The sequence below is a fragment of the Sinocyclocheilus rhinocerous genome, unplaced genomic scaffold (genome assembly GCF_001515625.1).
Source record: "Sinocyclocheilus rhinocerous isolate Xijiao unplaced genomic scaffold, SAMN03320098_v1.1 scaffold72, whole genome shotgun sequence".
NCBI lineage: Eukaryota > Metazoa > Chordata > Actinopteri > Cypriniformes > Cyprinidae > Sinocyclocheilus > Sinocyclocheilus rhinocerous.
This window is the reverse complement of record NW_015628351.1, coordinates 4,503,311-4,520,197: the sequence shown is the minus strand read 5'-3', so window position 1 is coordinate 4,520,197 and position 16,887 is coordinate 4,503,311. Positions and strand designations below refer to the sequence as shown.

The 16,887-nt window shown below is 37.8% G+C and overlaps 1 protein-coding gene across 6 annotated transcripts in view; it reads right to left on the bottom strand.

Moving 5' to 3' along the window:
- The window catches only part of LOC107737637 (SLIT-ROBO Rho GTPase-activating protein 3-like), a 39,870-nt gene extending 23,027 nt beyond the window's left edge, over positions 1-16,843 (bottom strand). For 3 of the 6 annotated variants that reach the window (XM_016549209.1, XM_016549213.1, XM_016549214.1), the window contains exons 1-5: positions 14,172-14,406; positions 4,667-5,208; positions 4,226-4,397; positions 1,399-1,561; positions 1,190-1,252 (exon numbers count right to left, since the gene is read on the bottom strand). In XM_016549209.1, coding sequence (XP_016404695.1) covers positions 1,190-1,252; positions 1,399-1,561; positions 4,226-4,397; positions 4,667-4,733 — 465 coding nt within the window. In that variant the 5' untranslated portion in view covers positions 4,734-5,208; positions 14,172-14,406. Of the gene's footprint in view, positions 1-1,189; positions 1,253-1,398; positions 1,562-4,225; positions 4,398-4,666; positions 5,209-14,171; positions 14,407-14,828; positions 14,928-15,353; positions 15,423-16,327 lie in introns of those variants that run through there. The other 3 variants (XM_016549211.1, XM_016549212.1, XM_016549210.1) reach the window with 3 other exon arrangements.
- Between the last annotated feature and the right edge of the window lie 44 nt (positions 16,844-16,887).

Below are 16,887 nucleotides of genomic sequence, written 5' to 3'. Positions count from 1 at the left end.
TATGTGGAAAATAATGTGTTTTTTGAACCTTAAACCGCATAAACACATTTCATTACACCAAATACACAAAATAATGTTCTTTTTAGCAGCATCATATGACCCCTTTAAACTTTATGAAACTATAATGAATTTTCTGCATAGTTAATCTATTGAACCATTTACACAGATATTTTGGGGGGCATTTTTTTATGATTTTGGTTGGCATGTGTACACTTAAAGGCAATAATATGTAGGCTACTACAATAAAGAGGCAACTTAATTTTAACTGGAGAGCAATAAATAAAGTCATTTCATTCAACTTGACAAATGTTTTTAATATAATTTGGATATACATCTTGGGATTTTTAATGACCACAGAGAGTCAGGACCTTGGTTTAACGTCTCATCCGAAGGACGGCGCTTGTTGACAGTATAGAGTCCCTATCACTACACTGGGGTGCTAGGACCCAAACAGACCACAGGGTGAGCACCCCCTGCTGGCCTCACTAACACCTCTTCCAGCAGCAACCTAGTTTTCCCAGGAGGTCTCCCATCCAGGTACTGACCAGGCTCAACCCTGCTTAGCTTCAGTGGGCAACCAGTCTTGGGCTACAGGGTGATATGGCTGCCGGCCATCTTATTGTTTGAGTTATGAATAAAACAAGATTTATGTTGTGACATACTCAAATAAAGTTCTATTTTTATTTTTATGATCAAGCTTAGCGTATTTATTCTTAGTGACATTAAATACCTTGTAAGACTGCAAAAAGAACATACATGCAAACATAAAATCCCTGAGCCTTGAGCCAAGACACTTGTGGTAGGCAAGCTGTTTGTCTACTGGAGGGTAGAGAGCACACAGCTGCTGTCAGCCGGGGTCAGTGGGCTTGATCTTGCAGCTCTGACCCGAGCACAGCTAGAAATGAGCTCAGGAAAGCAGGGGGGCATGAGGGCTTTTTGTGCTACAGGATGGACCAAAATGCACTGTAACTTAAGGGTTTATAGAAAGACGAGCAGACACATTTAATCATGAATGCATGAGCAAATATGTGCATCATGTGTTATTTAGTTAAGTTTAATCACGCAGTCTCTGGCCGCAGTGAGATGATGTAATTCAAAGCTGATGCCATTTGGACCCTATGTCAGTTCACTAGAGCGTGTTCCTCTGTGTAAATTTAGCATGTACACAGCAAAACAGCGTCCAACCTACCGTCTGCATCTCTGTGGTGACTTTCAAGAGCTCATCCTGCATCTGGAGTCCCACCTCCTTGCTCTAAAACAGAGAATTAGAGTCAGTGTGAAATAAGGAAGATGGTTTGGCTGTGTTTTGTGTGGGAGTGTTATTTCGGTAAATAAAAGGGGAAGGGAAGGAGGGGGATTTAGATCTGGTAATAGAGTGGAAGAGAGAGATTTCTGTACCCGTTTTGCCAGGCGGTGTGTGTCCTCTATGCAGTGTGAGAGCCGCTGCGTGAGTGTGTTGCAGCAAAGCTCACTCAGTGAACTGTGATCTCGGCTCTCCTGCCTGGTCTGGGTCAGCAGAATAGACCAGCACTGAGCCACCGACAGGTCCAACTGCTCCTTCCTAAAGACAGACAACAGCAGAGAGAATGAAAGAGAAGGTTAAAGTTTCAATGTAACAGAAATGGTGACAGATCTTTTCTTCTGTATTAGCGAATTATCGAAAAAGAAAATGTGTAGACTTGGTTCTATCTATCAGTTGTTGATTGAATGGAGGCAGATCTGAAAGTGAGCTTGCAATTAACTGAAAAAAAAAAAAAAAAGAGTGTGGTTAAAGTGAACTAAGTGGTTAAAATCTGGTATACATCACCAGAGAGAAGTCTCTTGTTTCGCCAGAAGATCCAGTTATGATACTTCCATAAAAAATTGAGGTCAAAATTTCTAAAAATGAAAACTGAAATTGTTCACAATAAGATTACTAACATGCTTTTTGAAAATAAACTGTGTGAATTTTCATTTCATGACAACTTTAATGCCAATATATGTACACTCAATAATACTATATGATACAACGGGTAAAATAAGTATTGAACATGTCACCATTTTTCTCAGTAAACATATTTCTAAAGGTGCTGTTGACATGAACTTTTCACCAGATGCTGGTAACAACCCAAGTAATCCATACACACAAGGAAAACAAAACAAACAAGTTCAGAAATTAAGTTATGTGTAATAAAATGGAATGACACAGGGAAAGAGTATTGAACACATGAAGAAAGGGAGGTGCAAAAAGGCATGGAAAGCCAAGACACCAGCTGAAATCTATCAGTAATTAGAAAGCAATCCTGCCCCTTGTCAGTGGAAATTAATATTAGCTGGTTCAGTCCCAGCACCTACAGTACCAGGATGAAGAAGATGAAACAAGGGTGGACATTTCAGCAAGATCCCAAACACAGCCAAGGAAACTCTCAATTGGTTTTAGAGAAAAATAAAAGTTGGTAGAATGGCCCAGCTAATCACCTGAGTTGAATCCAATAGAAAATAAGAACTAAAGATCAGAATTCATAGAAGAGGCCCACAGAACCTTCAAGGTTTGAAGACTCTGTGGAAGAATGGGCTAAAATCACACCTGAGCAATGCATGCGACTAGTTTCTCCATACAGGATGCATCTTGATGCTGTCAGTACCAACAAAGGTTTTTGTACAAAGTAAGTATTAAATACATTTCAGAAGTTCAATACTTTCCCCCATGTCATTCCATTTTATTACACATTAATTAATTTCTGAAATTATTTGTTTTGTTTTCTTTGTGTGTATGGATTACTTGGGTTGTTACGGACATCTGGTGAAAATTTCATGTCAACAGCACCTTTAGAAATTCACAGATACAATGGCCTCATCTGATATATTGCATACTTCCCTACTATAGTAAAAACAGCATGTGTAAAGAGGATTATGTCCAAATTGAGAGTATTTATAAAACAATATGCAAAAAGTCCCCTAAATTACCTACTACTTCCAGTGAGACTTTGAAAATCACATCCAATTGATATTTTACCATGAGGCCACAGTCTGGATATGTGAATGGCAGTTCCGCAAAGCAACTGATGCTGGTAGGTCATATGACAACGAAAACATAACGAATGTAGTATGTCCTAATTACATTCAAACTAAACACATTCATACTGTATAGAAAGTACTTTTCTGACATCACTAAGTAATTACTTATAAAAAAAGAAGTACATACTCAGAGAGTATGAAATTTTGGATGCAGCCAGTCATTTATTTGGTTACTGAAAGAAACCCTGTGTTAGAATGAATCGGGTGAGTGAATGATTCAATGACTCTCTCACTAGAGCTGCATGAGTTTGGATAAATAGAGAATCACAAATTTTTTTTTCTTCAAATAGAGATCACGATTCTTCCACTATTCTGAACTTAACAAAATAATGCGTCATTTACTAGACGCTGTAACAAAATATTAATTGCTACAGTCTATTTAAAAGTGTTTAATTAATTTGCATGAAATATTAAAAATGTAAATATATAATATATATTTAAAATATATTTAATAAACCTATTTTTATTATTAAAATTATAAAAAAAATTGGTTTGAATGAAAGATTCAATGACACTCATAAATACTTCACTTGTTTAATTACTAGATTAATCAGTGCTTTTGAACATTTCTCTTGAATGAACGATTCAATGACATACATTTTTTACAAGTTACTTGTCGCCACCTAGTGGTAAAACAATGTAACTGATACAAACTTTATTTTAAGAGCCAATTACTTTCAAAAGGTGATTTGCTCTATTTTGATCGCTACCATAGACATCAATGTTTATATCCTAACTATAAACTTTCATCCCAGTATTTCTGTGATAATATGAATGATTGTTATACAGAAATAATACTTTGTGTTCGAAAAGACTGTTGTGAAGCTGTTTCTTACCTAAACATGGTAACTGCTCTCTGTGTCAGCGGCAGTGTGAACGCAGATTTGAATGTTCCGATATGACTTTGTCATTAGAAATGAGATTGCATGGGTGTTTGAATCGAGATTATGAACTTTTAATGATTAATCGTGCAGCTCTATCACTGACAGAGACAGTTACATTTGGTTACTGAATGAACCAATGTGTTTGAATGATTCGGTTACATGAATGATTCATTGACTCAGTCATACAAACTATCTATCTATCTATCGATCGATCGATATGTAGCTATACAACTCTAGGCCACATCTCAGTTTGACTTCATCAGTGCTAAAAGTAGGATGAGTACCTCTTGGTCTTCACAGTGAACCTCTCGCTGAGTTTCTCCAGAGAGCGGGCATACTCTGCCTCAATCTCCCCCCGTCTGCGCAGGTACTCGCTCAGATCCTGCAGCTGCTGTGTCTTGACCTCCAGCTGCGCGTCTAGGATTTTTAGCTGCTCCGAGAGCTGACCCCGCACCTCTGAGCAAAGAGACAGAAGGGAAAGAGATCACATATGGATGGTTTTCAGCACAAAAAGTGGCGTGAACTGATGACTTTGTATCCCCCTGCACTAGTGTCCCTGGCCTGGGGCTGAGCGCTGATTGGATGAGGGAAGACAGCATCCCTAATACTGCCTATAAATACATCACAGTGCAGGCCTACATCTCACACATAGAACAAACATTACATGTAGAGACTGTACTACCTAGTCAAGTGAAAGAGAGAGCATTAGCATTAGAAGTTTTTACCTTTGATTTGTGTCTCATACTCTGCCAGACTCCCCTTTTCCTTTCGAAGTTTTCCATGTGATGTCATGTTCTCCTTCGCTGGTGTAGCGCTCCTGTTGACTTGTTCACAGTGACTCACAGTCTGAGACGATCACGCAAAGTTTTGCTCCTCTTCAAAAAGAAGCTATTCTAATTCCAGTATCAATGTATTGGTGTTTTTTTTTTTTTTTGCAAAATGAGTTATATTTCCATTATAGTGCAGAAAGGCATGCCACATTCGGTCTGGAGTTCATACCGCTACTAAAGAAAAACCTTTTCACTCTTTTCAGTCTTTCAATCTGTGCCCTCAGCACAAACGGAACAGGGAAGTCTCTGTGTGCACGTGTATGTTTGTGTGTGTGTGAGTGTTTGTGAACACAGTGGGAGTTCCAATCCAAGCAACTCTCTCTCAGCACTGAGTCTGTGCATTTAAAGGTTCGTTTTCAGAGCAGAGAACGTTGCAGGGGCCTGATAGTTTTTTACTACTCTTTCCTGAGACTGTGGTTAAATGTGATTGTCCTTGCCTGGAAAAGACAGAGAGAGACACAGGAAGAGAATTATGGTAAGAGGTGTGACGAAGACAAAGTACAAGATAGAAACAAACCATAAATGGAATATGGAAGTAAATACAAGTTAAGAGAGACAGGAGAGGAAGAGAGATGTTGCTTCAGTATGACGTGTCTCTGGCACTTCCAGACGACAAAATCGGTTAAGCGAACAGAGCACACCTGCCCACATCCTGTTTGTCTTCTATGGTGTGTGTGATTCAGAAAGATTCTCACATCAAGACATCTTGTCAATCCTAAATTAAGTATCCACACATTTAACTGCTTCTAAAAACAAACCTCTTAAGTTCTCAACAGGGTTTACTTTAATTGATTGTCAAGTGGCAACCCAACAAAGTACCAAAATTGTATTCATTTTTGCACAATGCAACCTGTCCATGTTGGCATCTGCCTAGTTTGGCTGCTTCCACCAAGTGACAGATGAATTAGCATCAAAAATAGAGTCTAATTGGACACACAGTCAACAACAAACGATATAGGAACTGTTTGCTTCTTCCTTCTTATGAAGTCTGTTTATTTTGCTATCCTAACATTTTATCATTTGCATTTAGCATCTTCAATGCTGCCTACAATCCAATCAGACAAACCTGTGACCCAATTTTTGGTCGCAACCCACTGCTGAATGAGAACAACTGCTCTAAAGCATGAGCTAATAACTCAAATTAAAGGCCTTAAACACATCAGACAGGGAAAGGAGGAATTTTTAGAAGCTCTGACTCTGTCTACGTGACTGATTGTTTGTTGTAGGAACTGTGCTAGAGTTCCTGTGAGTTGCGCCAGTGATGGCCGTTGGTCTTATGAGAGGGTGGAGGGACCTGAGTCATCATGGCTCTCGGCACAAACACACACTCATAGTCAGACCAGAGAGTGCTGCTCAAGCACTGTGCATTAAGAATTTAAGGTACCACACATATATGGTGAGTAACCTGAGAAACACACACAGAAATGTTCTGCACATTGTGAATTAATGGACATACATTTACATATATAGGTTAAAAAGGTTTCTCATCATAGTCATTTGTCTCATGTGTGCACTTAAACATGCTGGTGTGCATATAAGTTTTAGGTCAGGGATTTCCAAACTTTTGTAAGCCAAACCGCTTAAGAGATTTGAGATTTTAAGGTTTGAGATGTGATATTTTAAGTTAATATTTCAACAATTTAATAGCACTTGCTCACATTTCTCTGATGTTGGTTAATGCCCACAACATGCACGTAAACAAATAAAATACTAATAGATAGATAGATAGATAGATAGATAGATAGATAGATTCAAGGGGTTGAACAAAAATATAACATAAAATGCTTAGGAATTACCACCCCATTTTCAGGGGCTCAAACGTAATTGGACAAATAAATATAATCATAAATAAAATGTTCATTTTTAATATTTTGTTGAGAATCCTTTGCAGGCAATGACTGCCTTGAGTCTGGAACTCATGGACATCACCAGAGACTGGGTTTCCACCTTTGTGATGCTTTGCCAGGCCTTTACTGCAGCTGACTTTGTTTGTGGGTCTTTCTGCCTTTAGTTTTGTCTTCAGCAAGTGAAATGCATGCTCAATCGGGTTGAGATCAGGAGATGGGCTTGGCCATTGAAGAATATTCCACTTTTTTACCTTCAAAAACTCCTGGGTTGTTTTTGATGTATGTTTTGGGTCATTGTCCATTTGTACTATGAAGCGCCGCCCAATCAACTTTGCTGCATTTGGCTGAATCTGGGCAGACAGTATATCCCTGAACATTTCAGAATTCATCCGGCTGCTTCTGTCACCATGTTTCACAGATGATGTTGTATGCTTTGGATCATGAGCTGTTCCAAGCCTTCTCCATGCTTTTTTCGTCCCGTCATTCAACCATGCAAAGAATGCTTTTCTAGAAGTGGTCTGGCTTTTTTATATGTTTTTTGGCAGCGTCTAATCTGGCCTTGTTTGCACCTTATGGTGAACCCTCTGTATTTGCTCTCGTAAAGTCTTCTCTTAATTGTAGACGTTGACAGTGAACATGCTTACCTCCTTGAGAGTGTTCTTAACTTCACTGGATGTTGTGAAAGGGTTTTTCTTTACCATGGAGAGGATTCTCCGATCGTCCACCACTGTTGTCCTCTGTGGACGTCACTGCTGAGCTCACCAGTGCATTCTTTTTTTCTCAGAATGTACCAAACTTTTGATTTGGCCAATCCGAATGTTCCTGCAATCTCTCTGATGGATTCGTTTTGTTTTTGAAGCCTAACAATTGTCTGTTTCACTTGCATGGAGAGCTCCTTTGACTGCATTATGTGGGTTCACAGCAACAGCTTCCAAACGCAAATGGCACACTTAGAATCAACTCTAGAACTTTTACCTGCTTAATTGATGTAGAAATAACAAAGGAATAGCCCACATCTGTCCATGAAATGGCTTTTGAGTCAATTGTCCAATTACTTATGATCCCTTGAAAAAGGGGGAGGTATATATTAAAGAGCTGTAATTCCTTAACCTTTCCTCCGATTGTGATGAGAATACCCTCAGATTAAAGATCAGAGTGTGCACTTTTAAACCCATATTCATTATATAACTGTAACTTGAATATGTTTTGGTCAACAGCTAAAATAATAAAAAATTATGTGTCCAGATATACATGGACCTAACTGTACGTATATATATGTATACACACACTGTAACCCTAACCTATATAATTATTATTGGGATACATTAGACAATTAAACACAATTTCAGTCTTTCTACTTCAAAATGTAATTTTTAATTCAATGTGTTACTTGCCGTTTCTTTGTAATTATTTGTGAAATATACTAGCAACTATATAAACTGTTGTTTTTAAGTAAATATTTAACCACATTTTTTTTCAACCGTCACATGAGCACAAAGCTTTTCATTTAACAATGGCATCAAATAAATACATAATTATTGCACATTATCCATAATACTAATAGTATAGACTATTTTTAAGCAACACATTTCCTTGTCAACTGACTCCATGAAAAAGGCAGATCATAGACTCTCAATCATTGAGTGGTCATGACAGTTTGCTCTTCACTTGCTCCATCTCACGGTTTAGAGGTCAAAAGCCTCAGCCAGCCAATCAGAACTCAGCAAAGACTTCATTATGATAATGCTATTATTGATTCACAAGAGTTGAATCGGATTTGTGCACAATGGGGTTGAATTCTATTGCATTAGTGTATGCCGGCACTGCTGCATGTCAACGTTTTTGATATGGCAGTAGTTTCTTTATTTTATAGAAAGGACTGAAGCATTTTAACTGTAATCTACTTCAGATGAAAAAAAAAAATGCAACCCTGCATTTCTATAAATAAAACCCCACATGGTGTCCACTCATCTAATTGCATAATATATTTAGCAATTCACAAATCAGCATAATAGTGGTGGTGAATTCTATTTTTAAATATATGTATACATATACTGTCTGCTACACATAAGCAAGCAAAGCACATATATTGATCCAGCAGTGGAATGCCTGCGTGAAACCACTCCGCTGAATGTGCCTGTTTAAACTTGATCTGTCTGCTGTATCGAGTTAAAGAAACTGAGGGGAATTGGAGATCCATGGGATCAATCCTGTTTTACGCTCCCAGTGGAGACTGGGAAGAAGCTGAGCTCTGGTCTTATCTCTCAGAGCAGAAGACCACAGGGACTCTCACACACACACACACACACACACACACTTATAGCCACCACCGCTGAGACCTCTGCTGTGTTCTCTCATTGCCATGGACTGATGCTCCCGCCACACAGACAAAGGCACAAATATTAAAGACTGCATCACAAAACATTTATTTAAGAGTATAGCTAACCGCAGTATTAAAGTTCAAGTTCATTTACTCACCCTCATGCCATTTCAAACTAGTATGACCTTCTTTCTTCAGTGGAACACAACAGACGATAATAAGCTGAATGTCTAAGCCGTGCTGTTTCATAAATGTAACAATGGTTGTCAAATATGATTTTCAAGACTGCATTTTCAATTAATAATCACTTAAATTTCAGTCTGATCCTCACACAAAGCTACGGTATGGTATGGCATCAACAGACTTTCCTCATAAAATATGAGTTGGTCCTTTTTTTGTCTTTTTTGGAGCTTGACATCTACTTTTGAATGCATGGAAAATTGCAGTTTGAACATTATATCTAATACCTCTTTTTATATTCCAAGGAAAAAAGAAAATCATATGAGTTTGAAACAACATGTTGGTGATGGTGAGACAGAATGACAACAAAATTAGAGCTGCACGATAAATCATTAAAAGATCGCAATATCGATTCATACACCCACGCTATCTAATTTCTAAATGACAACGATTCACCTGTGTCAAATCATACCGGAACATTCAAATCTGCGCTTGCGCTGCCGTTTACACAGAGAGAAGACAGTTACCATTGTTTAGGTAAAAAAACAGCTTCAAACAGTCTTTTCAACTACATGGTATTATTTCGGCCTTGCAGTTAATCATATGATCACAGAAATACTGGGATAAAAGTTTATAGTTCAAATATAAACATGATGTCTATAGTAGCAATCAAAATAGAGCAAATCACCTTTTGAAAGTAACTAGTGTTACAAATAACGTTTATGTTGATTATATTGTTTTACCACTAGGTGGCGACAAGTGACAGGTAAAAATTGATTTGTCATTGAATCATTCATTCAAGAGATTTGTTCAAAAACATGGATTCATCCAATAATGAAACAAGAGAAGTATTTATGAGTGAGTCATTGAGTCATTCATTGAAACCACTCTTTCATAATTTTAATATTAAAAATTGGCTTATTAAATCAATTCTATTTTAAATCTATATAGGCTATTATATATTAAAATATTTAATAATTCATTCAAAATAACTAAACACTTTTAAATAGACTGCAGCAATTAATATTTTGTCACATTAGTTTGTTTAGAATTGTGAACTCTATTTGAGAAAATAAAATAATGATTCTCAATTTATCAAGAATCATGCAGCTCTAAACAAAATGTTCATTTTTGGGGTGAACTCTCTCTTTAAATAACAAATGTAAACGTCTTTACTGTCACTTTTGATCAATTTAATGCATCCTTGCTGAATAAATGCATCAACATCTTTCCAAAAATAAACTTTTTTTTAAATGGTACTGGAGATGCAAATCACAGCCAAAACACACAATGTATGTTTCCCACCAGCACCCACACACTCTATCCTGCCAATATGCCAGTACAACACTAAAGTCACACTATGAAGTGCAACATACCCATAACGTTAAATGTCATTCAAAATGGAAACACACCAACTCGTCTAATTACACAACAGTAAACCACAACATCACTACACACATACAACAGTACAGAAACTCATGTGATGTGACCATTGATAAAGCATACCACATCCGTGACAGTTACTCCTCACACCCCGGTCTCATTTTTTAAAGAAAGCTTCAGATGTGTGTCTGTCCACAAATCTTGTTGCTAATGTTCATTATCTACAATAAATAATGAAATGACATCACAATTGCACCAAGAGCCATTAAAGTGAGCATAATTCTGAACATGCATGTTATGGACTATGGAGGAAAAAAATGCATTTCTGCAAAAGCAATTAGCAAATATTGGAGACTAATAAGTTAATTAAGATATGCCTTGCTCTGATGGCTGCCAATAGGAATGAAATATCACAAATGAGATCTTTGAAGCATCTCAATGGTTTTTCCAAGTCAGCAATGTGATGAAGACTCCTGCATCTCAGATTTTTCTCCTGAGGAATGGGTAAAGTAATCACACTCAGGGATTCAAAAGAGATCTCAATAATGCCTCAGCTCATATACTACCATTCAAAAAATGGTTGGTTGGGGTCTGTGTGTCTCTTATGTTCACAAAGGCTGCATTTATTTGATTACAGTAATGTTGTGAAATATTATTACAATTTAAAATAGCTGATTTCTATTTGAATATATTTTTTTGATCTATATCTGTGATCTTTCTTCTATGATGGCAAAGCTAAATTTTCAGCAGCCATTACTCCAGTCTTCAGTGTCACATGATGCTTCAGAAATCAGTTTAATATGTCTGAAATCATAACTGAGATTTTAACTCACATAAGATATGAAAGAGCAACTTCTGAGCAATAACATTTTTAAGAGATAGCGAGAGCTTTGAGGGACAGCTCAGAGCAGTAAATAGGAGCTGAGTAGAGGTCATGCTGAGATGAGACTGCTTATTTGACAATCACGATTCCCTTTCCTGCACTGTCACTCCTTTTCAGCATGTGTACATGAAAACGCACACACACACACACTCTCTAATCCCATATTAAGCAGATTGAGTCACTGTAGCCTTTCCTGCACTTCCCCTGAAGTCTGACATTAGCCTTTTTCACAAAAATCAGAAATTACGTCAGCGCAGGGTAAAGTTAGTTCCGTTACAGGCCTGTGCCTATTATATTAGTATGCCCTTTTCTCAAATAATGCTTCTTACCTTTTCTGTTTTGTCTGTTTTCCAAGTTGTTGTTATATAATCTATAAAGAAATAACATTTTACTTGTTTGTAACTTATATGGCCACTCAGACCGCTGACTCGTGAGATAATGACTAACTGAATTATAACTGTCACCATTTAGAATTAAACAAACTTGAATTTGTGATGACCCGAGCTAACCAAACAGTTAATTGTGAAATGTTTGCGCTTTGTAGAGTAAAGTACCAGCAGTTCAAGCATTTTCATAATATCTCATTTGTAAAAAAAGACTTTGATTCTCGAACTCATTCTTGTTAAGTACAGTCGCTGTTGTCACCGGAAAAACTTTTACCCTGCAAGCGCCAATCCGGATGCCAGAAACACGGAAGTGTGAAAAAGGCTAATTGTGATGTGCTCTGTACAGGGAACACATCTCTCCTCTTTTGCCTCTGAAGACTCATACATCTACCTTTCAATACCTCTTTCAAGGGAGCATCTATCCCAGCTGTCACATATCTGCCTTTTCAAGGGTTAGTTCACCCGTCATTGTTTACTCATACACACGTTGTTCTGAACCTGTATGATTTTTATATTCATTGGAACACAAATGGAGAAGTTTAGCAGAATGATGATACTTCTCTTTTTCATAAAATGAAAGTGAATGATGACCAAAGACTGTCAAGCTGCAAAGATGACACCACAAGTGGTACATATTACTATCATTTCAATAAGCACACATTCCCTTTTTTTGTGAGCAGCAGACTGAAATGTAAGTACCGGTAGTTTTTTAGATCTTTAAAAAAAAATAAATAAATAAACTTCTGTCATCATTTACGCACCCTCATGTCATTCCAAACCTGTATGACTTACTGTCTTCTGTGGAACACAAAATAACATTTTTAATAAAAATGTCTCAGTGCTTATTTTGCCCATACAATTAAAGTCAATAGGCTCCAGTCTTGGTTTGAACCCAATGACTTTCATTGTATTGACAATTGACAATGATCAAAATATCTTCTTTTGTGAAGAAAGTCATACAGGTCTGGAATGACATGATGGTGAGTAAATTATGACAGAATGTATTTCTACTATTAAATCTCATTCATGTTCATGTAGGTTTAATGTCAGTGATGCAAAATGTATTTGGATCTAGCGTGTCTTATAACCACTTGTGACACAATAAATTTGAATATGTAAAACTCAATATGTATTACTTGAACATTATAATATATATAATATATATTTCATATTTGTGACCCTGGACCACAAAACCAGTCATAAGTAGCACAGGTATATTTGTAAATAGCCAACAATACATTGCATAGGTCAAAATTATTGTTCATGTTCCATGAAGATATTTTGTAAATTTCCTACCGTAAATATATCAAAACTTTTTGAAAAAAATGTATTAGTAATATGCAATGCTAAGAACTTCATTTGGACAACTTTAAAGGTGATTTTCTCTTTTTTTTTTTTTTTGCACCCACAGATTCCAGATTTCAATGGAAAGCTTATTTATTCAGCTTTCAGATGATGTATAAATCTCAATTTCAAAACATTGACCCTTATGACTGGTTTTGTGGTCCAGGGTCACATTTGAATATTTAAATCCAAATACAGAAATTTTAGAGTCAGAAGGGAAGATTTTTTTCAAAGATCAAAATAAACGTAAAATAAAAAGTTATAAAAAAAATTAACCAAAATAAAAGTTTATTCCTCATATAGTTATAGTATGACTTCAGATGACTAAGAATATTGTGCAAATTGACTAATTTATGACACTTTTCTCATACTTAAAGCCTGACAACCATTCACTTTCATTGTATGGAAAAGAGCAGCATGAACACTCTACCAAACATCTCCTTTTATGTTAGACAGAACTCATACAGGTTTGAAACTACACGTGGAAGCGTAAATAATGACAAAAATTCAATTTCAACGTGTACTATTTCTTTAAGGGTGATTATTAAAAAGTGTGAAAATGAAAGACAGGAGATTGTGCAAGAGGAAGAGAGAAAGAGCGACACAGAGCGAAACCCTCCGCCAAAAGACAACACCACAGAGGTAGAGGAAGTGAGAAGGGAGGTGATGAGGTGGAAGAATGAAGCAAAGAGGTGGGACGGACAGCCTGATAACAATCAATGCTGAGACGCACTGAAAGAGGAAGCAGCCCGTCAGTTAGCGGCTTTCTCTCGCTGTGTGGCATTCATGCGCACAATCAGTCATGTATGCAAAAACAAGCAGCCTGTGCGTGGACGTGATGGACGCATCTGCCAAAAACACGCACACACTCATCCTATTGAAAGGATAATAACGCATGCATCTAAGAAATGCCCGCTGTCATACACACACAAACATGTCAGTGAGCCTCCACTGCGTGTGTGAGGAGGTGGAATGAGAACACATACAACCGCGGTCATGCTGAGGGGACTGCACAGTGAATTTACAGTCATAAACAATAAAGAAAACCAAGTCTTACCTCATTCTCCTAGGTTCTGTCTCTCTTTCCCTCTCGCTGGACACAGAGAACACTGTGTTTGAGTCACACAGATTTCATGCAGCCAGTTTGATTTCACCCCCTCTGACACATTCTACACACATGACTCTCTCTCTCAGGGAGTGCATTCAAAATAAGGTGGAAGCACACACAAGCATGCATGCTAGAAAACAGCTCCCCTTCTTTGGTTCACACACACTTGCTGAAACAGCCTCTCTCTCTGTGTCTCCTCCGCTCTCAGGCAATCAGAGAGAATGTCATAACCGAAGCCACGCCCCTCGCCCCCCTCCCCGCAGGCTTACTATAAATACAGGGATGGATATGAATATGCTGTCTTGTTCTCTTAGACTTTCCCCCCTCCCGTTTTGCTCCATCTCTCATTCCTAATATTCCCTCTCCCTCTCTGTGGCCATGAAATGCTTCTCTAATGACCTTGCATTGTGCTCGCGCCTCGCGGACTACCAGCCCCCCCATTCTCTGCACACACACACACACACACACACTTTCAGAATCAATGTACACTCGTGAATTTAATATTCTTGCAGATGAGCTATAAAACTGGTACTAATGCAGCCAATACAAAATGAATTGAATGGGTAATAAACAAACAATGGCCGACGCTTCTGTACACACACACACCTGCTGGCACTGTAATGGTCGGTTCACACAGAACGCCTTTTTTTCGTTCCACTGCGTTGTTTTTCTGTGGCCGTTGAACGTTACGCCACGTCGAAGTGGCTTATCTGCCACATCTAGTATGCAATGCATGCGCACATATTTGTGTAGCTCATTAGATCCATTGTTGTTATGCATACAATAAGAGCAGGGCATAAGTTTTCAGACGAGTTCGCACCTCACAGGAAATGGTGCCCACAAAACCGCCAATTTACTCGGTCACAACGTGACAGCAAAAGCTTCAGATGCTAAAAGGATACCGAGAAGTGTTTGTGTGTGGGTCGTGACTTGTGAATGTGCCAGAATGATTAAATATGTTGTTGAAACATAAATATGCTTTGCTAATGAATTTAGAAGATTTATATTTTTTCACCGTTCTGTAAAAATACCGGCGTCATTTGCATAGGAGTACAAATTTAGTTTAGTAAATGAGAAGACCTTAATGGGATAGTTCGTCCAAAAATGAAAATTCTGTCATCAATTACTCACCCTGGTGTTGTTGTAAACCAGTATGGCTTGCTTTCTTCTGAAAAACACAAAAGAAGGTTTTGAAGAACTAAACAGTTCAGATTGACTTCCATTTTACGGACAAAAACAAGCATTTCTCAAAATATCTTTTTTTTTTTTTAGTTCAACAGATTAGAAAGAAAGAAAGAAAGTCAAGGTTTAGGAACAACATGAGGGTGAAAAAATGATGACAGAATTACTAATTTTTGGATGAACTATCCCTTTAATATCTAGAATAAGATTATTTGTTATTCTTAAAATCAATTTGAATAATATTTCCAAATCCACATTTGTAATAATGTACAATGAAGCTTAGGGTTTGGCTTTTTTCGAATAACACCCAGAACAAGCAATCAGATGCTTAACAACCGCTCAGAACACACTATCTATAACATAGAAAAACTCACTGTTGCCGTATTCTAATGTAATGAAACAAATGTACCAATGTAATGGTTAACATTTTGTGGTTTAATATCTAATGAATAATTCAATATTTTTGGCCAACTGTACAGTAAAATTCCTGTCTTGAGTTTTGTAAGGTGCAAAGAGAAGTTCAACCCCTTCACCTCCCCCATCTTTCCTGTGCTTGTTTCCTTCCTCTCACATGTTAAACCTGTGTTCACTCTCTTTCTCTCACTATAAAATCCTCAGGATGTGACAAATAAAGAGAAATTAAGCCCCCTAAATCCTATAATGTGAAATACACACACACAATATATATATATATATATATACACATAAAACCAGACAGAAGCACACACAGCTGAGCAAAACATCTACAGCTGCAGTGCCGCCCAATCTCACCAGATATAAAAAGATTGATGATTATTGATCCCTAAAGAGAAATCCAGTGCAGCGGCAGCACTATTAAACAGAGTGCACATATAATGAAACCGTATATGCGTCCAGTGAACATAAACACTATATATGTGTGTAGTTGGTCAGTAAGGACTTACAACATCATGGATAGAATAGCTGTGACAAGGATTGTTGCACATGCTCCAGTTCCCTTGTGGAAAACGAATGGTCTGGGAAGCATCACCCCACCCATGAGTGCTTGGAAAGGCGACTCCACTGTGAGGGTGGCTGGGGGGAAGCCATGATGTGACTTGGACATCAATGTGACGTGAACATTATAGCAGGTTGTCAGATTTGTGCAATACGAGAAGTTATTTATATGGCCCAGCATGTAGTAAACATATAAGCAGTTTGTTAGTGCTGCCTCTGATACCATTGGTTCTACACTTGCTCCTCTTCCCGCATCAACCCTTACTACCATGGCCCGTCCTCCCTAGGGACAGTTCAGTTTCCACTTGGTCAGTCGGTCCTCACAGCTTTGACCTACTTCATGTCTCTGGCTTCATAAGCATACTCATAGGCTCACGCACTCAAAACTGCACATGCAGCGATGCAAATGAATGCTGAGTGGTGATTACAAAGCTGATTTCACCTGCTGTGGTCTGAAGAACACATCTACAAAGCTGCTGTTCAGAGATGCTGATGGACTGCAGAATGT